The sequence below is a fragment of the Schistocerca cancellata genome, chromosome 6 (assembly GCF_023864275.1).
Source record: "Schistocerca cancellata isolate TAMUIC-IGC-003103 chromosome 6, iqSchCanc2.1, whole genome shotgun sequence".
In the NCBI taxonomy this organism is placed as follows: Eukaryota; Metazoa; Arthropoda; class Insecta; order Orthoptera; family Acrididae; genus Schistocerca; species Schistocerca cancellata.
In genome coordinates this window covers 42,779,360-42,806,712 of record NC_064631.1, presented here as the reverse complement: position 1 = coordinate 42,806,712, position 27,353 = coordinate 42,779,360, and the positions used below count along the sequence as shown (strand labels likewise).

General features: G+C 48.3%; 1 protein-coding gene across 1 annotated transcript in view; it reads right to left on the bottom strand.

Moving 5' to 3' along the window:
* The window catches only part of LOC126191206 (uncharacterized), a 307,035-nt gene that overhangs the window by 204,791 nt on the left and 74,891 nt on the right, over window positions 1-27,353 (bottom strand). The window contains exon 2 of the mRNA XM_049932000.1: window positions 25,682-27,173. Within this exon, the coding sequence (XP_049787957.1) occupies window positions 25,682-27,173 (1,492 nt within the window). The remainder of the gene's footprint in view (window positions 1-25,681; window positions 27,174-27,353) is intronic.

The window sequence follows — 27,353 nt, the reverse complement described above, 5'->3', positions numbered from 1 at the left end:
TAAAAAAATTGCTGTTTTGAGGAGCGCGCCGCAGCGCGTTGTGTGAAGGAGTCGCCCTCCGTTTCTGGCGGTGGCGCCGCTGTGGCAATCGCAGCTTTGGTGTCTACCTCTGGTGGGAAAGCGGAAAGGTTGCCTGTTCACGTGCATTTAAGGGGCGCTATGGGCTCGGCATCGGTCAGTCGGAGTGAGGCTAGGTCAGTCTCGCGTCACCAGGTTCTGGTCTGTCTCTAGTTCGCATTTGTGCGGCAGTTAGTGTCTGTGGTCGGAGTGCGAGTATGTCTGTCATTTGGATCAAAGCCAGAAAATGAGAGTCTTGCCACTCCGCCAGTAACAGAACTCAGCTAGTGGTCGCCCGGTCGGGGCTGAGTTCCTGCATCTCAGTCTGCTCGTTAGGCCGCCAGTCTGCTCGAGTTGCTCGGGCTACGGTTGGTTGGTCGGTCGCGCACTGGGACACGAGATGACTGGTCCGCCTCGAGCGTCGTCGCATGTGAGGTCCCCACGTGAGTCCAGTGGGCCGCGCCGTATAGAAAGGGGTAGTGGCTTCGCGGTTGACACAAGAGTAACAGGAGTGAAACCACGACATCGGGCTGGCCGGTGGCAGCAGCGACGCCGTGAGACGGGAGATCGGCGCGCCTTCCTGCGTCTGTTGAAGCGGATGGCAGTGGACGGTTCGGGAGAGCGCTGGGGGTGCTGTGCCAGGTCTTCGCCAGAAATCGCAGTTTATTAGAAGTTAAGTGATTGGAGATATGTTGTTTCATTTACTTGTTAAATTCTACTTGTTTTTTTTTTTTGGTGAGCTCACCAGCGGCTTTGTTTTGGGGTCGTCCCACCGTTCTTCTTCGTTTGCCCACCCGCGGGAAAGTGGTTATTGTGAACTGGGTGGTCCGTTTTTTTCCTTGTGGAGTTGGGGAGAGTTAGAGCAATCTGCGGTTCGGGTTGTTCAGTAATCCCCCTGTCAATCTGCCATACGTTAATAGCTGCCTATGTCATGTTTGTCGGATTCGGTGTTAACGAATTTATAGAATTAAGGTGTAAAGGCCGAATTCCTGAAAAATGTTTTTTATCTTGCCTATCATCTTGCGAGGCGGTATATGTGTAATATAGAGAATGTTGTACATTTTATGTAAGTCTGAATTTCATGGGTTTTATTTAAATATCCATTTTTATAAAGTTGCCACCCTTCCACCGTAAGAGTCCTTTTAAAAACAAATTGCACTTTCGGTGGCAAATAATTTCTTAGTGTGAGTGTTTGTACCATTTACATCCCTCTTACGGGGTGCATAGTTAATGTGTTTGTGTGAGTTGTTGAAATTTTTAGTTTCAAGTAATGTGGTGTGTTGCAGATTTGCACCAGTGTAGTCTTTCAGAGATTGAAATGAAATGTCGTGTGACGAGGGCCTCGCGTCGGGTAGACCGTTCGCCTGGTGCAAGTCTTTCGATTTGACGCCACTTCGGCGACTTGCGCGTCGATGGGGATGAAATGATGATGATAAGGACAACACAACACCCAGTCCCTGAGCGTAGAAAATTGTTGTGAGCGGTCGTGACTACGGCCGTGTTGAAAGGGAGCGGCAAGCTTCTCAGCCCGAAGGCTCATACTGTCAATATTGTTCTTTCTGCCTCTAAACAAAATTGTAACTTGATATTTCGAAGTTGCTTTTCTGCTTATAAATTTTAAATCTGTTTTTGAAAAGGCTTTTATGAATAAAATTCCCATTTGTTAAAGGCAATTTCACTTTCGTCGGTTACTCCCTGGCAACTACTTCCACGCTCACCTAGTGTGATTAAATGTGTTAATGTTCTTGATGAATCGCTAGTAAATAAAGTAAATTCTTTAAGAAAAGAGTTTGAAAGTAAATTCACGGTTCACCCGTCATTGTGTTGTTTACTTTTACAACACTCGAAACGTTCATTACTGGGCAAGGGAAAATCCTAACGTCAAGCACGTCCACGGACACAAGGAACGATTTTCGCTCAACATTTGGGCAGGCATTCTGGGTGACCATCTGACTGGGCCGGTCCGTCTACCTGATCGACTTAACGGGGTAAATTACCTTCGCTTTTTGCAAGAAACTCTACCCGGCCTGCTGGAAGATGTTCCCCTGGTCATGTGGCTACGCAAGTGGTTGCTGCATGATGGGACTCCTCCACGTAACAGTCGTGCCGTGCTCGGATATTTAAATGAACTCTTCGACGGCTGGGTAATGGGCAGAGGTGCTCGTCGGACATGTCCCCCGCGATCACCAGACCTCACGCCGCCTGACTTTTTTCTGTGGGGGTTCTTCAAGGTTTTAGTTCACCCACTCAAACGCGAACCACCTAGGAACGAAGAAGAATTAGTGTATCGCATTCAGAGTGCCGCCAATCACATCCAGGCAATGCCAGGTATCTTTGAAAGAGTTCGGTGAAACACCATTCGACGTTACCAAGCTTGTGTTGAGTCAGAGGGCCGCCAGTTCGAGCACCTGCTTTAAATAAACAATGTCATAGCTACAAAAACGGCCCTTTTCAGGGCCAGCATAATCTGTAATAGACTTTCTGTACGCGAACTAACAGCTGTTGACGGGTTTGTTCCCAGTACGTCTTATTATAAAACTACAATGGATGTGTCGGGACCCCGGCAGATTCGCCCCCAGACCTCGAGAGATTCGCGATCATGCGTTGTCCAGTGCATCCGGCAACAGAGAAATCCCGCGGCCAATTGGAGCTCGTGGTCCCAGATTTCCATAGTTTAAAAATTGTGCGTTGTCCACCTACACAACATTAGTAATTTTGGTTCCTACTGGCATCAGTTATCCAGGGTTAAAATTTCGTGACGTAATTTTTCTCCACCCTGTATAGAGCTACTACACTGCACAAAAGAGTATCACTTGTTTGAAACCCCTAACTGCTTCCCATTTCAACTGCGACATCAGGTTCAGGCTCAACGACGCTTCAGACAGCAAGGTGTCGACCCATGCGAAAAAAAGTCCACAGCTCAGAAGTTCGTGGAAGGTGTAAGGCGGGTTAATAATACCACATTGGCAGAAAATTTCGCTACAATTGCGCCGAAAGCTATAGTGGGCGTATAACACGATGGGTACGTCATTGTGCACCCGTCTACCAAAATCTCATCGCTTCTTTTGACACCTATGTGATGGAGGCCATAGTTGCGACCCCCAGTGTTGAAATCAGGCAGTTATCTTATGGCTGACCCAGGATAACATTTCAGACACACTCCCAGTCAGAATAGAATGAAAAGGCCTCAGGGGGTGGAATGAAGGGTATCAATGAAATGACCCCTTGGGGCGTCGATTCCAACACTTTCGCGGTAGAAAACGACATTACGCAGTGCGATGAGGCAACAGTATGACATTCTTGATAACGGTTGTCACTGCTGACATCACTAGACGATTCAGCCCTACTCACGAGCATAGTTGGGCTGCAACCTCACTGAACGTGATCAGATCCATTTGGAGTGTAGTGTGGCCCCAATTTTAGCTCTGGTATACTCAGTAGAACCGGTGGGGACTGCTCAAAACCATTCGACGAAATTTGAACATGATCCGCAGCAGCAAAAGGCGTTTATGCTTTTTCAACGCTCCTGTTTCACGCCCTCCTGTGGTGTGATCACAGATGGCTGCAATATTCACATGTGCATAAATAAAATGTCAATGGGTTCCTGTAAGACCTCCCAGTTCGGCAATGGCCTCGCTGCCATCCACACACATTGGTTGAGCACTTAAAAAATGTGCCTCTCAGAAACTTCGACACCATTGCAGCCTCGTGGCTGATCTAGAGCCTGAAGTTAGGCAAACCACACTGCAAGCAGGCGCTGTGGTGGCTGATTGGGTGGTGACATCTCTGAAAGGTACGTTTTTAATGTGCTCAACAAAAGTGTATGAGTGGCACAGGAGGGCTGAAAAAGCAAAAACACCCTTTGCTGCTTCGGATCGCGTTTAAATTTCTTCGAATGGTTTGGAACAGCCCCTGGTGATTTCACCCTCTACACGAGACCAAAAATTGAGGCCGCACTGCATTCCAAATGGGTCAGGTCATGTTCTGTGGGTTGACAGGTGCACGGTGTACTTATAATATGGCTGGAGCGTTCGGGGGTGGGGGGGGGGGAGGGGGTGTCAGCAGCGTAGAACGTTGTCAACAACGTCGTCCTGTTCGTCATTGCACTGCAAGCTGTCATTTTCCACGGCGAAACGTGTGGGAATCAACGCCCCAAGGGAGGGGGTGTTTTCATTGAAGCCCTTTATGCCAACCCTTGAGACCTTTCCGTGTCGATTCTGAACCGCGCAGTGTCTGAAATGTTTTCCTGTGCCAACCATAAGAAAAGCGCGTGAATTCAACGCTGGGTCTCGCGGTTCTGACCTACGTCGCAGGGACGTCAAAAGACGAGGCGAAATGTGGGTAAGAGCGGGTTTGACAACATTCTCTTAGAGTGACACGTTCACAGTGTCATTGGGGAGAACGGGACATCTTTAACCCTAAGCACACCTCACATGGACTTCTGAACTCTGTCGTTTCTTTGGACTGTGTCGACTCCTTGCTGTCTGAAGCATTGCTGAGTCCGAGGGTAACGTCTCAGCGGCGCATAAAGCTGCACATGTTGAATGGGGCAAACAAAACATAAAGTGCAACATAAATTACCGTTGTGCGGTACAGTGGGTCACTATTTTTCTTATTTGTAAATGCTGCAAAGCGTCGGACGAACCAACGGACCAACGAGGCGTCTGACTCGCAATATGCAGAAGGTGTAGTCCTGTGACGTTCCGGAATGCTTTTTGTACCACGACTTGTACCCAATCATTCAGTTCCCTGTCAGCATGGACCAGTATGTATTCTTGAAGTTTTCCCAGCGTAATGTGTATGCCATGAAGTTCCGGGTTTGCAGCCGGATGACGTCGACATTTTGCCACGATATTTCGGCTGGAAATCATTGAGCCATATTCAGGCGAGTGTTTAACGCTGGAGAGTGCTGCGGCACTTTTCTAAGTTTATACCGAAAATTGGCGACGAGGCGCATTCGCTTACTTTACTGCTGCGTGAATGGCCCCCCGCCAAGTTCACTATCGCCTTCGAGTATCTCTCCATCTGCTGTGTTGCCGGCCGGAGTGACCGAGCGGTTCTAGGTGCTACAGGCTGGAGCCGCGCGACCGCTGCGGTCGCAGGTGCAAATCCTGCCTCGGGCATGGATGTGTGTGATGTCCTTAGGTTAGTTAGGTTTAAGTAGTTCTAAGTTCTAGGGGACTGATGACCTCAGAAGTTAAGTCCCATAGTGCTCAGAGCCATTTGAACTATTTTTAAACTAGTTGTGGTCAAAATTTCCGTGACAGAATAATATACAGAAAGTCCTGTGGAGATACAACGCTCGGCTATGGCTGACTTACTGCTCTGCGAAAAGCAAGTGTGGCGATGATGCTCTACACACCTTTAACGTAACGTGCATGTAGGCTTTGCCACGGATGGTACTAGATAGACTCCAGCCTTCCGCAATCCCAGATCATCCTTTACTGAACGGAAAATAGCGCAAGTCTTTGAAGATGAACGGAAGAACATTCACCGGTATACTTGGGAGGGCAGGGGAACCAGATCTGTCATTGACTATATAATAACAGATCAGGAATTCAGGAAGGCTGTGAGGGACACACGTGTATTCAGGAGATTCTTTGATGACACTGATCATTATTTAATCTGCAATGAAATTGGAATTGTGAGGCCGAAAGTGCAGGAGGTCAGGACCATATGTAGGAGGATAAGAGTGGAGAAACTTCAGGATAAGGAAATCAGGCACAAGTACATAACAGCGATCTCAGAAAGGTACCAGTTAGTTCAATGTAGTCAATTACAGTCACTGGAAAAGGAATGGACAAGGTACAGGGACACAGTACTAGAAGTGGCTAAAGAATGTCTTGAAACAGTAGTGTGTAAAAGTAGGATGAAGCAAACAGCTTGGTGGAATGATACAGTCAAGGCAGCCTGTAAAAGGAAAAAGAAGGCGTATCAAAAATGGCTACATACCAGAACCCAGGTAGACAGAGAAAGTTATGTTGAAGAAAGAAACAAATCCAAACAGATAATTGCAGCATCCAAGAAGAAATCGTGGGAAGACTTTGGAAACAGGTTAGAGACTATGGGTCAAGCTGCTGGAAAACCATTCTGGAGTGTAATTAGCAGTCTTCGAAAGGGAGATAAGAAGGAAATGACAAGCATTTTGGACAGGTCAGGAAAACTGCTGGTGAATCCTGTGGATGCCTTGGGCAGATGGAGGGAATATTTTGAAGAGTTGCTCAATGTAGGTGAAAATACGATCAGTAATGTTTCAGATTTCGAGGTAGAATGGGATAGGAATGATGATGGAAATAAGATCACATTTGAGGAAGTGGAAAAAATGGTCAATAGATTGCAGTGCAATAAAGCGGCTGGGGTGGAGGAAATTAAGGCGGAACTCATCAAATACAGTGGAATGTCAGGTCTTAAATAGCTACACAGGATAATTGAAATGGCCTGGGAGTCGGGACAGGTTCCATCAGACTGGACAAAAGCAGTAATCACATCAATCTTTAAACATGGAAACAGAAAAGATTGTACAACTACAGAGTTATCTCTTTAATCAGCGTTGTGGGTAAAATCTTCTCAGGTATTGTTGAAAGGAAAGTGCGAGTATTAGTTGAGGACCAATTGGATGAAAATCAGGGTGGGTTTAGGCCTCTTAGAGGTTGTCAAGACCAGATCTTTAGCTTACGGCGAATAATGAAGAAGTGTTATGAGTGGAACAGGGAATTGTATCTATGCTTTATAGATCTAGAAAAGGCATATGACCGGGTTCCTAGGAGGAAGTTATTGTCTGTTCTACGAGATTATGGAATAGGAGGCAAACTTTTGCAAGCAATTAAAGGTCTTTACATAGATAGTCAGGCAGCAGTTAGAGTTGACGGTAAATTGAGTTCATGGTTCAGAGTAGTTTCAGGGGTAAGACAAGGCTGCAACCTGTCTCCACTGTTGTTCATATTATTTATGGATCATATGTTGAAAACAATAGACTGGCTGGGTGAGATAAGATATGTGAACACAAAATAAGCAGTCTTGCATATGCAGATGACTTAGTTGTGATGGCAGATTCGATTGAAAGTTTGCAAAGTAATATTTCAGAGCTAGATCAGAAATGTAAGGACTATGGTATGAAGATTAGGATCTCCAAAACGAAAGTAATGTCAGTGGGAAAGAAATATAAACGGATTGAGTGCCAAATAGGAGGAACAAAGTTAGAACAGGTGGACGGTTTCAAGTACTTAGGATGCATATTCTCACAGGATGGCAACATAGTGAAAGAACTGGAAGCGAGGTGTAGCAAAGCTAATGCAGTGAGCGCTCAGCTACGATCTACTCTCTTCTGCAAGAAGGAAGTCAGTACCAAGACTAAGTTATCTGTGCACCGTTCGATCTTTCGACCAACTTTGTTGTATGGGAGCGAAAGCTGGTTGGATTCAGGTTACCTTATCAACAAGGTTGAGGTTACGGATATGAAAGTAGCTAGGATGACTGCAGGTACTAGTAGATGGGAACAATGGCAGGAGGGTGTCCACAATGAGGAAATCAAAGAAAAACTGGGAATGAACTCTATAGATGTAGCAGTCAGGGCGAACAGGCTTAGATGGTGGGGTCATGTTACATGCATGGGAGAAGCAAGGTTACCCAAGAGACTCATGGATTCAGCAGTAGAGGGTAGGAGGAGTCGGGGCAGACCGAGGAGAAAGGTACCTGGATTCGGTTAAGAATGATTTTGAAGTAATAGGTTTAACATCAGAAGAGGCACCAATGTTAGCACTGAATAGGGGATCATGGAGGAACTGTATAAGGGGGGCTATGCTCCAGACTGAACGCTGAAAGGCATAATTAGTCTTAAATGATGATGATGATGATGATGATGATGAGGAAGAAAACTTTAACGGCATGCTTTCTTAACATTGTGCATAATTTCACGAAAAGTTGCCGACATAAGGGAGTGACGGCGTGCAATTGAACAGCTCCTTCTCCTCTTGCTCTTGTGCAAGGTCTCGTTACTTCCTCCACAATGCTGTGCTTATCAGATGTCGAGAATATCCGTATCTTTTAAAACAGATTGTAAGTGTTCCAGCTCCTTTGCGGGACTGTCTCTATCAGACACAACATGTGCCCGTGCCATTAACGTTCGAACAACGCCCATAGTTTGTTAACAGCGGTCGCCTGCTTGTGCGGCTCTGTATGTGTGGACTGCCCCAGTGACTCTGCCACTGTCGGCCTGACCGAGACGGCTAGAAGCAATAGGCAGCCATCCTTCTCCATTTCCATGGAACACTCCATATTCTCGTCGACTGAATTCAGATGCAGCAAAAATCGTGACAGCTCTTCGTACACTACAAAAGCATCATCTGCAGACCGCCTACGTGCCACAGGTGGAACAATATATTCGGAGGGGGCGTTAAACTCGATAGAGGGCGCCCATGCAGCGGTAACCTACGCACATGCGCCTCCGCGCCAATTTTTCGTATAATCTTCGCGATATTCACCAGCAATTTCCAGTGTAAAGCACTAACCTGAAGATGGCTGAATGGTTGTCAGCCGAAATACACTCAAGTGACAAAAATCATACTTGGTTGGGTTGGGGGAGGGGACCAAACAGGGAAGTCATCAGTCCGATCGCATTAGTGAAGAATGGGGAAGGAAGTCGACCATGCCCTTTCAAAGTAACCATCCCGGCATTTGTGTGAAGCGACTTAGGGAAATAACTGAAAAACTAAATCAGGATCGCCGGACGCGGGTTTGAACCGTCATCCTTCCGAATGAGAATCCAGTGTGCTAACCACTGCGCCACGTGCCGGCCGCGGTGGCCGAGCGGCTCTAGCCTCTTCAGTTCGGAACCACGCTGCTGTTGCGGTCGCAGATTCGAATCCTCCCTCGGGCACGGATGTGTGTGATGTCCTTAGGTTAGTTAGGTTTAAGTAGTTCTAAGTCTAGGGGACTGATGACCTCAGATGTTAACTGTCATAGTGCTTCGAGCCATTTGAACCATTTGAACCACTGCGCCACCTCATTCGGTCATAAGTAATGGGATAGCAATAATCACATATACAGATGACGGAAGTATAGTGTGCATAAAGTATAAAAGGACAGTGTATTGGTGGAGCTGACATTTGTACTCATGTGATACACATGAAAAGGTTTCCAATGAGACTTTGAACGCGGAATGGTAGGTGGAAGTGGAAGCATGGCACATTACATTTGGGAAATCGTTAGGGGATTCGGTATTTCGAAATCCACGGCGTCAAGAGCGAGGATGATGATGATGTTTGGTTTGTGGGGCGCTCAACTGCGTGGTTATCAGCGTACATACAATTTCCCAACCGTTGCTCAGTCCAATTTCGCCACTTTCCTGGATGATGATGAAATGATGAGGACAACACAAATACCCAGTCATCTCGAGGCAGGTGAAAATCCCTGACCCCGCCGGGAATCGAACCCGGGACCCCGCGCTCGGGAGGCGTCAAGAGCGTCTGGAAAATACCAAATTTCAGGCATTACCTCTCACCACGGACACGAGTGTCTTTGCTAACAGCAAGACGTCGCCTGGACTCGTGACCGTCCCTTTTGGACCCCAGACGACTGGGAAACCGTGGAATGGTCAAATGAGTCCCAATTTCAATTGGTAAGAGCCAATGGTAGGGTATGAGTGTAGCGCAGACCCCACGAAAACATGGACCCAAGGCGTGAACAAGGCAGTGTGCAAGCTGCAGTAGCTACATAATGGTGCGGGTTGTGTTTATATGGAATGAAATGGATTGTCTGGTCCAACTGAAGCGATCATTGACTGGAAATGGTTATGTTCGGCTACTTCATTCACAAGTTATTCATAGACTTCATGTTCCCAAATACGCAATGATACCATGTCACCGCACCACAATTGTTCGCGATTGCTTTAAAGAACATTCTCGACAATTCGAGCGAATGATTTGCCCGCCTACATCGCCCGAAAGGGATCCCGTCAAATATTTATGGACATAATCGAGGGGTCAATGAGCGCACAAAATTCTCTCGCGATTATGGACTGTTGTAGAGGCAGCGTAGCTCAATATTTCTGTGTGGGATTTCCAGTGACTTGTTGCGTCCATGCCACGTCGATTTGCTGCAGTGCACCGAGTAAATGGAGGTCCGACACGATATTACGTGGTATCTCATGACTTTTATCACGTAAAATGGAAATGCCGTGTGGCTAGGGCCTCCTGTCGGCTAGACCGTTCGCCTGATGCAAGACTTTCGAGTTGACGCCACTTTGGCTACTTGCGTGTGGATGGGGATGATATGATGATGACAAGGGCAACACAACACCCAGTACATGAGCGGAGAAAATCTCCGACCCAGCCGGGAATCAAACCCGGGCCGTTAGGTATGACATTCCGTCGCGCTGACAACTCAGCTACCAGGGGCGGACACGTAAATACACTCCTGGAAATGGAAAAAAGAACACATTGACACCGGTGTGTCAGACCCACCATACTTGCTCCGGACACTGCGAGAGGGCTGTACAAGCAATGATCACACGCACGGCACAGCGAACACACCAGGAACCGCGGTGTTGGCCGTCGAATGGCGCTAGCTGCGCAGCATTTGTGCACCGCCGCCGTCAGGGTCATCCAGTTTGCCGTGGCAAACCGTATGTGCAGTTGACGGACTTTGAGCGAGGGCGTATAGTGGGCATGCGGGAGGCCGGGTGGACGTACCGCCGAATTGCTCAACACGTGGGGCGTGAGGTCTCCACAGTACATCGATGTTGTCGCCAGTGGTCGGCGGAAGGTGCACGTGCCCGTCGACCTGGGACCGGACCGCAGCGACGCACGGATGCACGCCAAGACCGTAGGGTCCTACGCAGTGCCGTAGGGGACCGCACCGCCACTTCCCAGCAAATTAGGGACACTGTTGCTCCTGGGGTATCGGCGAGGACCATTCGCAACCGTCTCCATGAAGCTGGGCTACGGTCCCGCACACCGTTAGGCCGTCTTCCGCTCACGCCCCAACATCGTGCATCCCGCCTCCAGTGGTGTCGTGACAGGCGTGAATGGAGGGACGAATGGAGACGTGTCGTCTTCAGCGATGAGAGTCGCTTCTGCCTTGGTGCCAGTGATGGTCGTATGCGTGTTTGGCGCCGTGCAGGTGAGCGCCACAATCAGGACTGCATACGACCGAGGCACACAGGCCAACACCCGGCATCATGGTGTGGGGAGCGATCTCCTACACTGGCCGTACACCACCGGTGATCGTCGTGGGGACACTGAATAGTGCACGGTACATCCAAACCGTCATCGAACCCATCGTTCTACCATTCCTAGACCGGCAAGGGAACTTGCTGTTCCAACAGGACAATGCACGTCCGCATGTATCCCGTGCCACCCAACGTGCTCTAGAAGGTGTAAGTCACCTACCCTGGCCAGCAAGATCTCCGGATCTGTCCCCCATTGAGCATGTTTGGGACTGGATGAAGCGTCGTCTCACGCGGTCTGCACGTCCAGCACGAACGCTGGTCCAACTGAGGCGCCAGGTGGAAATGGCATGGCAAGCCGTTCCACAGGACTACATCCAGCATCCCTACGATCGTCTCCATGGGAGAATAGCAGCCTGCATTGCTGCGAAATGTGGATATACACTGTACTAGTGCCGACATTGTGCATGCTCTGTTGCCTGTGTCTATGTGCCTGTGGTTCTGTCAGTGTGTTCATGTGATGTATCTGACCCCAGGAATGTGTCAATAAAGTTTCCCCTGCCTGGGACAATGAATTCACGGTGTTCTTATTTCAATTTCCAGGAGTGTATATTGTGGTGAGATGACAACGTCGTCTGGCTGGATTTCAGAAACTTCATGGGTTACGGACTAAGATGTTTACACGAACAATTTCGGTGACCAAATTTTACAAGTCCTTTTATATGTTGATGATGTTAATGCTGTGGATATTCCTATCATACAAGATGACAACAGCCGCGGTACAAGACTGCTCACACGTTCCTGATATGGCGAACACCCTGGCTCGTCATCGCTCGTCGACTGACTCGCTAAATCGTCCAGTCCTAGTCCTATAGCAAATGTGATTCTTGAAATTTTCCCAGCGTAAACAGTATTCCATGAAGTTTCAGGATTGCAGCCGGATAACGTCTACTTCCTGCCACGATATTTCGGCTGACAACCATTCAGCCATCTCCAAGTGAGTCTGTTTCACTGGAGGTTGCCAGTTCATGTCGCTACTTTTATACCAAAAATAGGCGATAAGACGCATGCGCAAAGGCAGCCGCTACATGAGCGGCCTCTGTGGAGATACGCGCTCTCTTCGAATACTCCGAACAATCCTTTCATCCTTACTCTGCGGAACTATGATCACACCCATAGGCGGAAGCATAAGCGACCAAAGACACTGTTAGCTAGGACCTAACCACTGACCGACAGGTGTGGCCGAGCGGTTCTAGGCGCTTGAGTCTGGAACCGCGTGACCTCTACGGTCGCAGGTTCGAATCCTGCCTCGGGCATGGATGTGTGTGATGTCCTTAGGTTAGTTAGGTTTAAGTAGTTCTAAGTTCCAGGGGACTGATGACCTCGGCAGTTAAGTCCCGTATTGCTCAGAGCCATTTGAACCTAACCACTGGTGGCGAGCTAAATCACAAGTGACGATATTGACGAGCCTCTGGACATCAGCAATATTGATTGGACGTGCCGGCTGCCATCAAAGCCAACCAACAGGCAGCTGCAAGGAAGCCGATAAACTCACACATTAACGCACAAACCGCCTACACTACTCTAGATACGACCTACCAGACAATGACCAAAGACGAACTCAACTGTTACAGGTATGCTGATGCTGGCCGAGACGTTAACGCCAGAACCCAGCTATAAACGCCGACTGATAACGCATCACAGCGTCTGCGATATCCACCTGCATGATACCCACTGCCAACTTACGTAATTCTTGTACAATCTGTCGCAGATAGCAAGCAGTCAGCTACTGCTCTTACTACCCGACCATACTATCGCAGAAGATTTTACCCCCTTGGCTCTTGCCTTGGCACTTCTTTCCTCTGCCGGCCGTTGTGGCCGAGCGGTTCTAGACGCTTCAGTCCGGAACCGCGCTGCTGCTACCGTCGCAGGTTCGAATCCTGTCCCGGGCATGGATGTGTGTGATGTCCTTAGGTTAGTTAGGTTTACGTAGTTCTAAGTCTAGAGGACTGATGACCTCAGATGTTAAGTCCCATAGTGTTTCGAGCCATTTAAACCATCTACACTTCTTTCCTCTGCTGTTCAAACCACTACCCTTCGTTCAATGTTCGGCCCAATCTATCTCCAGATGATTGCGTATTAACGAATAATCATAACTAGACGTACGCAAAAATCGCAGTACCCACATCCTGTGAAGCCCTCGTTTAGTGGAAGCTACCCCCTTTGTGGAGATGGCAGTAAATCTTTTGTGCTGGCCGTCATGCCGTTTAGGACGTGGAGGAGCTCGACGCTATTAAAAAAAAAAAAAAAAAAAAAAAAAAATGGCGCGCAGGGCGCATGCGTAATGTGATACTACAAAAGCGGTCTCTGTCGGAATGATCAGTCGCGAGTTTAAAATCCAGGTGTCAAAATTAATAAAATTAAATGTCACTAGACGTGTCATTGGTTATAAAATGTTTTCTGTTTGAAGAAATTAAAGAAATCACCGGTTCCCACGAAAGGCGGCTGTCTGCCTTGTCTGGACGTTTTGGTCAGACAGAAAGGGGGTGGGACATTGGGACATTCCGTTTACCGTTAGCCCCACATACAGACTTGTATCTTCAGGCGCCTAGCTGCCATCACGTTTCACGAACTAAAGGCGTCCTTTGAACGTTGGTCTACCGGGCGCATGTTGTGTCTGATGGAGACAGCTTTGCGAAGGAGCTGGAACATCTATAGTCTGTGTTCAAAGATAATGGACATTCTCTACATCAGATCAGCACAGCCTTAAGGAAGAGGAAACGTGACCACGCACAAGAGCAACGAGAGGAGGAGCGGGTTAACGCCAGGGCGTTCCTGAGGTGCGTTGTTGGCAATCATCATCATCATCTTGGACAGTTTCCAGCCACTGGCTGGGTCTGTCGGGAACACAAGCCTCTCCATCGTGTTCTGTCTTTCCACCATTCCCCCTCTTCCACCTTCGTCCAGTTCTCTCCTCTTCTCATCACACATTCCTTCACTCCCTTTACCCATCCATCCCTTGGTCTTCCTCTGGGCCTCTTCCCCTCCAGTTGCAGATCAAACATCCTCTTTGGAATTCTTCCCTCATTCATTCTCTTCATGTGTCCAAACCACTGCAGTCTTGATTTTTCTATCCTGTCCTGTACTGGTTCCTCCTTTAGCCTTTCCCTCACATACACATTTCGCAATCTGTCTCGTCTTGTTACACCCAACCTGCTCCTCTGGAACTTTATTTCACTAGCCTGTATTCTACTTTTGTCGCTTTCGTGCATTACCCATGTCTCACTTCCGTATGCCAATATGGGGACAAAGTAGGTTCGGTATATAATTCCCTTGGATTTCTGTGGCACCTCCTTGCTCCAAATAAGCCCCCTAATGCATTTGTAGAACTGCCCTGCTTTTCTGCACCTTTCATTTATTTCCATTGCGTTTCCCCCCTTACTTTCAATCACGCTTCCCAGGTACTTGAAGTTCTCTACCACTTGTAGTTTTTCCCCTCCACAAGTTATATCCACATTTGGCCTATTCTTCTTCCTTGTTGTGACGATTATTTCACTTTTCTTTGCAGAGAAATGCATTCCATATTGTGCTGCCGTTGCCTCCCATGCATCTAACTGCTCTTCCACCTCCTTCTCGCAATTTCCCCATAACATCAGGTCATCGGCAAAAAGCACTGCTTTCATTTTATGATCTCCAATTGCATCTGATACTTGCTGTAGGATTTCATCCATAACAATAATAAACAATAAAGGCGAAAGTGCACTTCCCTGTCGCAGCCCATTTTCCAGCTTGAACCATGCAGTACGTTCCCTCCCCACTTTCACACAACTCTCACTTCCCTCATACATTTTTTTGACTTTTCGTGTTATCTCTTCATCTATTCCTTTTGCGTTCAGCACATCCCAGTGCTTGTCCCTACAGATACTGTCATACGCCTTCTCAATATCCAAAAAGGCCATGATTAAGTCCTTCCCGTACTCTTAGTGCTTCTCCTGAAGTTGTTGGCAATATTTCGTCGAAATTAGGCAGTATATTAAGAAAACATTGTGTCAAAGTAATCTTCCACCAACCTGCAAAGACGTGTGGTCCTCTCGGTTCGGGAAAAGATGATCTGGGACTGCGGATGGCTGGAATATACAGAATACATTGACAGAGTGGGAAAGTGTGTGTCGCTCACACAATGTGCACAATGCGTGAAAGCCGAGTTGAACACGATCGCCACACTCGCCTTTCGCAGCCCTGTAAGTCACCCATAACGGATCATTGTATCTCCATAGGACGTTCCATGGATTACTCTGCCACGGAAGCCTTGGCGTTGACGAGATCCTTCTGGGATTCGATTATAAAGGAATCGGTGGAAATACGTTTAGCGCAAGATCTTCTTAATCGTGACGACTGCTTTCAACTGGATAAGGCGTGAGACCGTGCGATTTTTTAATTTCTTCAAACAGAAAAAACATTTTACGACGAATGACACATCCAGTGACATTTAATTCTATTAATTTTGGCATTTGAATTTTAGCTTCGCGAGTGCGCATTCCGACAGGGAGCGCTCACGTAGGATCACACTACGCACGTGCCTGCGCGCCTTAGGGAGAACATTACTCGAAGAGAGCGCGGAACCCGACAGAGGCCGCTCATGTAGCGGCTGCGTTTGCGCATGCGTCTTCGCACCCAGTTTTGGTATAAACGTAGCGACATGAACTGGCAACCTATGTTTTGCCCATCCGGCTTGGATCTCCGCCCCCCCCCCCCCCCTACCTTTTATAAATCCCTCCAAATCCTTGAATGTCATGCTCTCCGCCTCGCCTATCGCATCCGTCTCCCCTCCCCCACGCGGATCCTGTGCGATCTCATCCCCTTCCCCCACCTCCTCCTTTTCCTTGAAAGTATACGGATCCTGTACACCTCCCGCAAACTCGACCCTCCTCACCCGCTCGTCTCCCCGCTCCTCTCCCAGCCCCGCCCGCTGCCGCGCCTGTATTCCCATGTCCCACCTGCTCTCCATCTCTCCACCCTCCTTACCCTCTCCCGAGGTGGCTTCCGCCAGCTCCCCCTCCCTGATGATGTCCTCCTCCCCTCCATCTACCCCTCCTACCAACTTTGATCCTCCCTCCCTCTTCCCTTATCTGTTCCTTTGGGCACCCTCCATCCATCCCCCCTCCTCCTCCCCACTTTTCCCCGGGCCTCCCCTCCCCTGTCCTTCTACTCCTCCTCCCCTCTCCTCAGCCATTGGCATCTCTGTTCTCCCCTGTCCACCCTCTCCACCCACCCTCACCCTGCTTCCCCTCTTGGCAGGTCCCCGGACTCGCACACGCTACATGGACTTTCGCGCGCCGGAGATCATCGCCATCTGTGTCTCGTGTGTGTGACGTCGTTTCGTGTTTTTAGTGTCCGCCGTCACGCTTCTCCGTTCACTTGTGCCATCGGATTCGTCAGTGTTCTGTGCGCCGTGTCAACGTGTTTTCAGTGTCTTTCTCGTCGAGTGTGAACGGCTCCGTGTTTTTTGTGTGACTGTGACCACTGTTTTTTGCCCGTCACTATGTTCATTTCATTCTCCATTTTTTGTACTGTGATTGTCAACTCTCTGGCTGAAGAGCGGCGTAGCATGCCGCTGCCAGCCTACCTGTTTTGTTCAGGTGTTAAAATAACAATAAAGTAAAAAAAAAAAAACTGGCAACCTCTATTCACCTCTTCTCTGACCAGTTAAATTCCCACGGCTTCGCCATCTTCCTCTCTCTCGACCTTGAGGGCGCCTACGATCGTGTATGGCATTCCGGTCTCGTCTTCAAGCTCCAAACCTTCGCCCTCCCTATTAACTACGTCCGTCTGATCGCCTCCTTCCTTTCTCACCATCCTTCCTATGTCACCATCCATAACACGGATTCCTACACCTTCGACCCCTCCGCTGGTGTGTCCCAAGGTTCCGTCCTCTCCCCCCTTCTCTACCTTCCTTACACGGCGGACATGCCGCCGCCCTCTCCCCCTTACACCTTCTCCAGTACGTCGATGACACCGCCTTCCTTGCCCTCGCTCCCACCCTGCAACGCTCCCAGCACCTTCTCCAATCCCATCTTGACCGGTTCACCACTTGGTGTAACCAATGGCTCCTCAAGGTCAATCCCTCCAAGACCCAGGCAATCATTGTAGACCATACGTCCGCTATTTCACAAACGCTATACTGTATCAGATAGTTTGTACAGTTTTTCATACATATTAAAATAATTCCTACGTTTCATCGATTTTGATTGAGAAACAGAAATTATTTCTGTTTTTATTTATTTTATTATTTTTTATTTATATATATATATATATATATATATATATATATTATTTTATATATATATACCAGTATTTCTATTTCTCAATCAAAATCGATGAAACGTATGAATTATTTTAATATGTATGTAAAACTGTACAAACTAGCTGATACAGAATAGCCTTTGCAAAATAGTGTTCCAAAGGTGGTTCTCCCACTTTAAGATGAAGATAAAAGATGTTTTATAGCGACCCCAGTATCAGCATTGGGTAAGTGAACTGCCAGTATGGGGTAGGCCAGACGACTGTGGGAAACATTCTCCACGACAAATGCCGCTAACCGGATCACTTACAACTCATGCACACCTTGCTACTCAAGGGCTTCCCTCAGTGGCGACGGTTTTTTCGCTGGTTCGTTGACAGGCCATCGCTGTGCTGGTATTTCTGTCAATTGCACTGTTCGCAAACGAGCCTACGTTTACGAGAGGCAGTATCGTCAGCTTCCACAGCACCCACTTGTCAGCTACAGAGAATCCCTAGCGCCTGGCGGCAACGAACCACAGGTACCAATTCAGCCTCAATGGGAGAGGGGTGGGGAGTGAGATGGCGCAGTGGATAGTAAACTGGACTCGCATTTGAGAGGACAATGGTTCACATCCGCTTCTGGCCATCCAGGTTTAGGTTTCCCACCATTTCCCTAAGTCGCTCCAGACTGATGCCGTGTTGGTTCAAAGGTCACAGACAATTTCCATCCCCATTCTTTAGTAACCCGACCAACTTGTACTGCGCCTTTAGACGGCCGCGGTGGTCGTCCGGTTCTAGGCGCTCCAGTCCGGAGCCGCGCTGCTACTACGGTCGCAGGTTCGAATCCTGCCTCAGGCATGGGTGTGTGTGATGTCCTTAGGTTAGTTAGGTTTAAGTAGTTCTAAGTTCTAGGGGACTGATGACCATAGCAGTTGAGTCCCTTAGTGCTCAGAGCCATTTGAACAATTTTTTTTGCGCCTTTAATGACGTCGCCGTCGACGGGACATTAAACTCGAATCTTCCTTTTTTCCCAGAATGCATCACGGGCGAGGCACATCTGGGCTTGCTGTAGGTGACCCAGCCTCCCTTGCTGGAAGACGTGCTTTTGGTGGTCTGAATGGTAATGTCGGTACTGCCATATGGTGCCCCAGCTCATTCCCCTCCGGAGTGTCAGAATAAAACACTAATACAGGCATAACACTTGTACTTGCCTGGTGTGTGTGTGTGTGTGTGTGTGTGTGTGTGTGTGTGTGTGTGTGTGCTTTCAATCATAGAAACTTACACACTCAAAGATCTTCCACCTTGACCTTCAAATGAGCGTATCTCCGTTGGAAAGCATTTCTTTCCATATGTCCATACGACCTTTCTTGTTCCTTATCTTATCTCCAGTTTGTGTCCATTTAGCAAAATCGCTCTGAGCATGTTTACAGGGTGAACCAGAACCCACCGACAAACATTTAGCAGTTGTTTGGGGATACTTTGCAAGTATTTTTGTGTAAGGGACCTACGGTGTTTGGTGGGTTTTTACAGAGTATTTGCGTTTCGTTTGGTTCCTTGCCCCAATTAGCTTTGTATCTGTACTGCACTGGAAATAAAGAACAACAGTGCCAGTGTCGACGGAATGCCCTGTGTGTCTTGCTTCCACTCTCTCAAGATAGCTGCAGTTTACAACAGTAATGCTCTCTTTAGCTGGAAGCCTTCAAGTTTGCTTTTACTACTGCTTGGCTTTGCCTAGGGTTTTGTTGTCTGAGAGTGTTAACTGCTTGTTAACAGTCAGACGCTGCGGTCCTAATGGACAGGTTTACTGGTGAAGAGCTGGCCAATACGCACCTCGTGTATCGGTTCACTGAGTGCAATCGAAGAGCAGCACAATGACGCTAGTACGAGTTGTCCTCACACTGTCAGCAGCCACATTACAGCACTTTTGCGGACAAAGGTTGTCGTATTACTCTGAAACAAGGGCGACTGAGGTAACAAACCGAATAAGTCATAATTACATTATTACTATGTAACGGCCTGCCGCAGACTGTGGGTTCCCTGTACCAAAATACTCAGAAGGTAACTTTGAACAACCTCTGCAACTTTGTCGGTTGAGTTCCGGTTCACCTTGTACAAGGTGTTTGAGAAAAGTAATGAGATTGACAACACTGCGAGCGATTTGGCAACGCTGTGTCGTTCTATTTGTGTAGACTGGTGTGTCCGTCCCTTCCAGATGCTCAGTCCATGTTTCAGCTCTGTACAGCCATCTCGCGATTTTTGTGAGTGCCATTAGTGAAGTTGTTCTTTTGTGTGTGCGCGCGCGCGTGTGTGTGTGTGTGTGTGTGTGTGTGTGTGTGTTAAGAAAATGGAACATCGAATTTAGAGCAATGTTATGTCATCAGATTTTGCGTTAAACATGGGGAATCCGCGACTGTGAACTTTGAAAAGTTGAAACAGGCCTATGTGGAACATTACTTACCAAGAGCACAAAGTTTTTGCTGGCACAAATCATTTTTGAAGACAGAAAGCATGTTGACGATCAACCTCTCTCAGCAGACCTTCGACTTCACAAACCGACGAAAACGTCTAACGTGTCCATGCTCTAGTGAGACCAGACCGACGTTTAACAAGAAAGATGATGGATGACATGTTAAGCTTGGAACATTTTCACTGTACATGAACTTTTGATGGAAGTTCTGCACATGCGAAAGGTTTGTGCCAAAATGGTGCCGAAAATCCTCACAACTCAGCAGGACCAGCGCAGGAACGTATGTGTTGTTCTTCTTGAGAGGATTGCCAATGGCCAAGAACGGTTTTTCCGCCATCAGGAATTCAGCTACCGAACCTCCCTAGTTATCAGTGTCTTGCTAGGCGCCATTTTGATCGTTCGCTACAGCTCTGCCATCAGTCGGAATTGTTCGAAACATCTGACACATGAAGAAGAATTATCAAATCCGAAGTATCAAGTAAGACTTTTTCCTATAGATTTAACGCCTGTAGAAAAATTCTGAGGCGTTATTTAAGAGTGACGCACGTATTAATTCAGGCACCATCTGTAATTTTTATATCCTACAGTCAGTTTTGGAGATTATGTTCAGTTTTTAATCGAAGGACAGACATTATATGAAATTAAAACGATTTAAGTGTGGCAGATAGATGCAAATGAGTCATACTGCGTAAATATCACCACACCCTGATCATCCAAGAACAGAATCCCATTTCATTAGACACACTTTCGTCACTTTTTGGAAATTAATTCGTTGACTGCAAATTCCTTGTCATCATGTGTATTAGGTATATACTTGTAGGAAAATTGTTAACTGCAATAGTTGTGCACATTGTATATGCAATAGTTTGAGGTCCGATATTCTGACAAACGCGGTTAAGTGGTATCGCAGTAGTACAGAATGTAACAAGACATCAACGATTCAGGTGGTAAGGCGTGGAACTCGCAATAAAGGCAGTCGGCGCTCTGTGCTATTAATGCCTATGTCTCTTTACTGCGGGTAGGAAACAGACACCATTACTGATTGTGCTTATTATGTACGTAAATTATTATTATGATAATGCCACGCGGAAAACAGTTATCATGAGATGTAAACGCAAAAGTCGGTGCCTAGAAGGAAATGGAACACACTAATCGTCAAATTGACATAATTTCAACCGTTTAACTACAGTAGTTTATAGTTTCGTTAGTTTGGGCGCACGATATGGACAGTACGAAAAATATGGGCAAAGTGGAACATTTTCTGGCGCATCCAAACGGTTACGTTTGCAGAAAGCAAGCGCCACAGACCGTTATTCTTCGCAACATGCTGCTGATTTACAGTTGCCAGTAACTGACAATCGTGTACGGCAAATTTGGTCAAATGAGAGACACCTTGCAGAAACCTACTCTAACACCCAAAAATAAACAGGACAGATTGGAGTTTGCTGAAAAGTATATGTCATGGGCTTCAGAATGTAATAAAATGATCTTCAGTGATGGCAAGAAGTTTAATTTAGTCGAGCTGAGAACAGAGCAACAGATAAGAATGAGCAGAAATTCTGGTGGAAGTATTACGTGAATCACACATTGTTTGCTTGAGCTCTAAAGTGAACTCTAACATGTTCACTGAGATGCTGGAGACAGAATTTATAAGAATGTATGAGGACCTAAGGAGAGAAAGTCAAATGTTTCAACAAGATAATGCAACTATGCATATTTCTGTTACAACCAAAAAAAGTTTTAAAGATGCAGATATCGATGTCTTGCCCTGGCCTGTACGTAGCCTGGATATGAACCCCGTGGCAAAGCTTTGAAGAATACTTGCAGTGTGTGTTTGCCGCTATGGAAGGCAGTCTGAGGCCGTATGTGGGCTGAAAAGTGCGATACAAGGACGGTGGGCGACGATTTTAATGCAAGATGGTTCAAATGGCTCTGACCACTATGGGACTTAACATCTATGGTCATCAGTCCCCTAGAACTTAGAACTACTTAAACCTAACTAACCTAAGGACATCACACACATCCATGCCCGAGGCAGGATTCGAACCTGCGACCGTAGCGGTCGCGCGGTTCCAGACTGAAGCGCCTACAACCGCTCGGCCACTCCGGCCGGCTTAATGCAAGAACTACAAACGCTAATAAAATGAATGATGAAGAGAAATTTTGTGGTAATTATGAATAACGGAGATTGGACAAAATACTAAAAATGCAATAACACAACAGGACAGCGAGAGCTTTTATACCAGTTTCCGTCCAAGAAACCCAATCGCCTTATTTTGTTGCTCGTGTTACGAAAGAAACTAGATAATTTTGTCATGCCTGTTTACGTCATACATGTATCTACTACTTTCGCAATAAAATGCATACACTAAGCTACAAACATTGTAGGAACTTTTGTAGGAACTCTGCCTTCATATTGTTTTATACTACTATATATTTATTGCCCACTAGCGACATATGAAAATTTGTACCAGACCGGGACTCGAATCTGGATTTCCTCACTTATCGTGAGCGGTCGCCTTAACCTCTCTGTCTATCCGTGCACGCTCCCTAGACCGTCCCATACTTCCATATGTCGCACTGTCTACATCCTCTATATCCTTTTATACGTCATTGTGTAAGAATGTAGACTGTGCGGTATATGGAATTATGGGACGGTCCAGGGAGCGTGCACAGATAGCCAGAGTGCTTCCAGAATGAATTTTCACTCTGCAGCGGAGTGTGCGCTGATATGAAACTTCCTGGCAAATTAAAACTGTGTGCCGGACCGAGTCTCGAACTCGAGAACTTTGCTTTTCGCAGGCAAGTGCTCTACCATCTGAGCTACCCAAGCACGACTCACGACCCGTCCTCACAGCTTTACTTGTGCCAGTACCTCGTCTCCTACCTTCCAAACTTCACAGAAGTTCTTCTGCATGCCTTGCGGAACTAGTTCTGTATCCGCAATATCCTTTCTTCCAGGAGTGCTAGTTCTGCAAGGCATGCAGAAGAGCTTCTGTGAAGTTTGGAAGGTAGGAGACGAGGTACTGGCAGAAGTAAAGCTGTGAGGACGGGTCCTGAGTCGCTCTTGGGTAACTCAGATGGTTGAGCAGTTGCCCGCGAAAGGCAAAGGTTCCGAGTTCGAGACTCGGTCCGGCACACAGTTTTAATTTGCCAGGAAGTTTCATATCAGCGCACACTCCGCTGCAGAGTGAAAATCTCATTCTGGAAGCACTCTGGCTATCTGTGCACGCTCTCTGGATTGTCCCATTATTCCATATATCGCACAGTCTACATTCTTACACAATGACGTATAAAAGGATATAGTGGATGTAGACAGTGCGACATATGGAAGTATGGGACGGTCTAGGGAGCGTGCACGCAAAGCCAGAGTGGTTAAGGCGACCGCTCACGATAAGTGGGGAAATTCCGGTTCGAGCCCTGGTCCGACAAAAATTTTCACATATCACTGCTGGATAGTAGATCTATACCTAAAACAGCTGGTGTCAAGGAGTTCGCTGCCAGCGCATTAATTTCGAAAGATTTCATACAGCTGTGGATCGTCAACAGTGTCTGTTCTTTCAGACATGTATGGAAGTAGGCTTTTTTCAGTTTCTTTAGTGGCAATACAGCGTGCAAAAAGGGAAGCGGAACAGGAATTGTCAGTATGATTCAGAGTTACCGCTGTTATTTGTACCTGTGATCGGTGTCATTGGCAGAATGGGTCAGCCATCTTCCTTTCTCTAACGGCACTGTGCTGCTCGCCGGTAGTGCAGGTAAACTTGGCCAAACAATGGAAGAACTTAATAGACAAGATTGAAAGTAAGCCTGGAAAACAACTGTAATAGAACTCTGACACCTGGAATGCTGTCTATAAGGACGTTATGTTGCTAGGACTGGCGTTTTCCGCAGGCGTTCAGTTAGTGCGTCGTCAAGAGCGTTGTCAGTTTGTAGGGAGCAGACAACACTCGTCGAGGTGAGTGCTGGATATTCTGCTACGGAGAGACGCAAGACAATGACTGACAGATGAAGTATAAGGGGCAGTCAAATGAAAATGAGATAGATACAGACAAAGTAAGCACACTGTTTATTACACTCCTGGAAATTGAAATAAGAACATCGTGAATTCATTGTCCCACGAAGGGGAAACTTTATTGACACATTCCTGGGGTCAGATACATCACATGATCACACTGACAGAACCACAGGCACATAGACACAGGCAAAAGAGCATGCACAATGTCGGCACTAGTACAGTGTATATCCACCTTTCGCAGCAATGCAGGCTGCTATTCTCCCATGGAGACGATCGTAGAGATGCTGGATGTAGTCCTGTGGAACGGCTTGTCATGCCATTTCCACCTGGCGCCTCAGTTGGACCAGCGTTCGTGCTGGACGTGCAGACCGCGTGAGACGACGCTTCATCCAGTCCCAAACATGCTCAATGGGGGACAGATCCGGAGATCTTGCTGGCCAGGGTAGTTGACTTACACCTTCTAGAGCACGTTGGGTGGCACGGGATACATGCGAACGTGCATTGTCCTGTTGGAACAGCAAGTTCCCTTGCCGGTCTAGGAATGGTAGAACGATGGGTTCGATGACGGTTTGGATGTACCGTGCACTATTCAGTGTCCCCTCGACGATCACCAGTGGTGTACGGCCAGTGTAGGAGATCGCTCGCCACACCATGATGCCGGGTGTTGGCCCTGTGTGCCTCGGTCGTATGCAGTCCTGATTGTGGCGCTCACCTGCACGGCGCCAAACACGCATACGACCATCATTGGCACCAAGGCAGAAGCGACTCTCATCGCTGAAGACGACACGTCTCCATTCGTCCCTCCATTCACGCCTGTCGCGACACCACTGGAGGCGGGCTGCACGATGTTGGGGCGTGAGCGGAAGACGGCCTAACGGTGTGCGGGACCGTAGCCCAGCTTCATGGAGACGGTTGCGAATGGTCCTCGCCGATACCCCAGGAGCAACAGTGTCCCTAATTTGCTGGGAAGTGGCGGTGCGGTCCCCTACGGCACTGCGTAGGATCCTACGGTCTTGGCGTGCATCCGTGCGTCGCTGCGGTCCGGTCCCAGGTCGACGGGCACGTGCACCTTCCGCCGACCACTGGCGACAACATCGATGTACTGTGGAGACCTCACGCCCCACGTGTTGAGCAATTCGGCGGTACGTCCACCCGGCCTCCCGCATGCCCACTATACGCCCTCGCTCAAAGTCCGTCAACTGCACATACGGTTCACGTCCACGTTGTCGCGGCATGCTACGAGTGTTAAAGACTGCGATGGAGCTCCGTATGCCACGGCAAACTGGCTGACACTGACGGCGGCGGTGCACAAATGCTGCGCAGCTAGCGCCATTCGACGGCCAACACCGCGGTTTCTGGTGTGTCCGCTGTGCCGTGCGTGTGATCATTGCTTGTACAGCCCTCTCGCAGTGTCCGGAGCAAGTATGGTGGGTCTGACACGCCGGTGTCAATGTGTTCATTTTTCCATTTCCAGGAGTGTATCTTCCAAAAAGTATTTAGGTCTGATACAGCGACTACTGATGTTCAGCAGATGGTCACATCTACCACACATTGTAAATCTCAGCAGCCGTCGTCATTTAACGATAGAATCCCAATTCGCCAGACACGCTATTTGTCAGTTACTTTAGTGGAATTAAAGCGTGCAGAAAATAGAGTGGAGCTTAATATAATTCACGATTACTGTCATTACTCATACCTGGAACTCGAGTCGTTGGCACAATGGGCTCGAGAGCAGAGTCTACGCTGGAGGCTGCCGTCGTCCTGTTGGTGGTCGCAGCAGTTTCCGTTGTCGTCGTCGGCACAGTTTCGTCTTCTCGCTCGGATGTAGCGGCTGAGGAGCCCGAATGGGCGATATGCTCCACGACGTACCTGTTCGTCGTGAGGGCAGTCGTGGAACTGTGGTCGCTCACCCTACTCGTCGAGGCCGTAGTCGGCGCTGGAGTGGCTGCTTCGGACTCCGGGTGAGTCGCGCGGGTCGAGGCTTCCCGGGTGAAGTTCGGCCCGGCGGTCGTCGTCCCACTGCCTCGCGTCGTCAGGGAGCTGTCGTTCCGAGCGACGAGAAGACCGTCACCAGTGCCGGAGCTGGCGTCTCCACTGCTCGTTGCTACACTCATAACCGTCGTCTGTTCCTCGGAAGATGACGACTCGACGAGCCGTCGCAAGCCAGAGCGGTCGCTCTCAGTGGCACTGGCGTTAGCTGTAACCACTTCATCAGCTGTCCTGGCAGTCGTGGTCTCGGTACGGTCTGCAGGTGTTGGTGATGCGCCACTGACATTATTGGCAGGTGTGGAGGAGTCGTTAGTCGACTCAAAAACTAAGAAGAGCCTGTCAGTGTCGCTAACTCGCGGTCCCAAAGATTCGGTGGTCCCATTCGGAGTAGTGGAGTGTGGTTTACTGGTAGTCGTCACAGGTCCGTGGTCTACAACAATGGGGGAAATGCTGCTGGGCAAGTAACTTGTTGGTATGTCACTGGTTGGCGAAGAGACGAAGACGATCGGCGGTGGCTGAGGTCTAACAGTGGTGGCGTCTGTGTGAGACAGGGGATGCGTGACGTTTTCAGTGACTGAGCTGAGTGTGGTGGCGTCCTCTGTGAGTGTACTGCCGCGGTGATGCGTCGTCTGTGCCACTGACTCTCCACTCGATGGCGCCAGTTCAGGTCTAAAAGTGGTGGTGGCGTTTGTACGATTGGGAGGGAGAGTAACGTCTTCAGTGCCTGAGCTGTGATTGGCGCCACCACTGAGTGTGCTGCGCCGGTCGAGCGTCGTCTGTGCCACAGACTCTTCGCTCGTCGACGCTGGTTGAGGTCCAGTAGTGGTGGTGTTTGTACGAGTGGGAGGGAGAGTGGCGCGTTCGATGACTGAGCTGTGCGTGGTGCCTTCGGTGTTGTTAAGCGTCGTCTGTGCCACCGATTTTCCGGTCGGAGACGCCGGTGGTGTAATGGGCCCCTCTGTTGCGGCAGTTACTGGCGATTCGGTGGTGATATTGGTGCCCACCGCGCCGACAGTCCTCGCCTTGCTGTCCTCGGATGACGCTTTCGGTTCCGTCACCACCGCAGCCTCCGTCGTGATAGCGGCAGGCTGCCTCGTTCCAGTCGTCGGCCTGCGGCTGGACGTCGTCGTTGTCAGTGTCTCTATATCTTCTTCTAGTATACCATCTAACCGGCCTTGCTCGTTCACCTTCTCGGAATCCTGGAACAATTAACGGCATCAGTTAGATGATTAACGATTGCGGAATTTTACTGTCAAATGTCAAGATCTTGTACGAAGTTCAATTGTTCTGGACAACCAGATGCCCGAGCAAGTGTAAGACGTAAAATACAGAATGTACTTAAAATGTTAACAGGAATACTGAAGCCCGACGAAAACCGG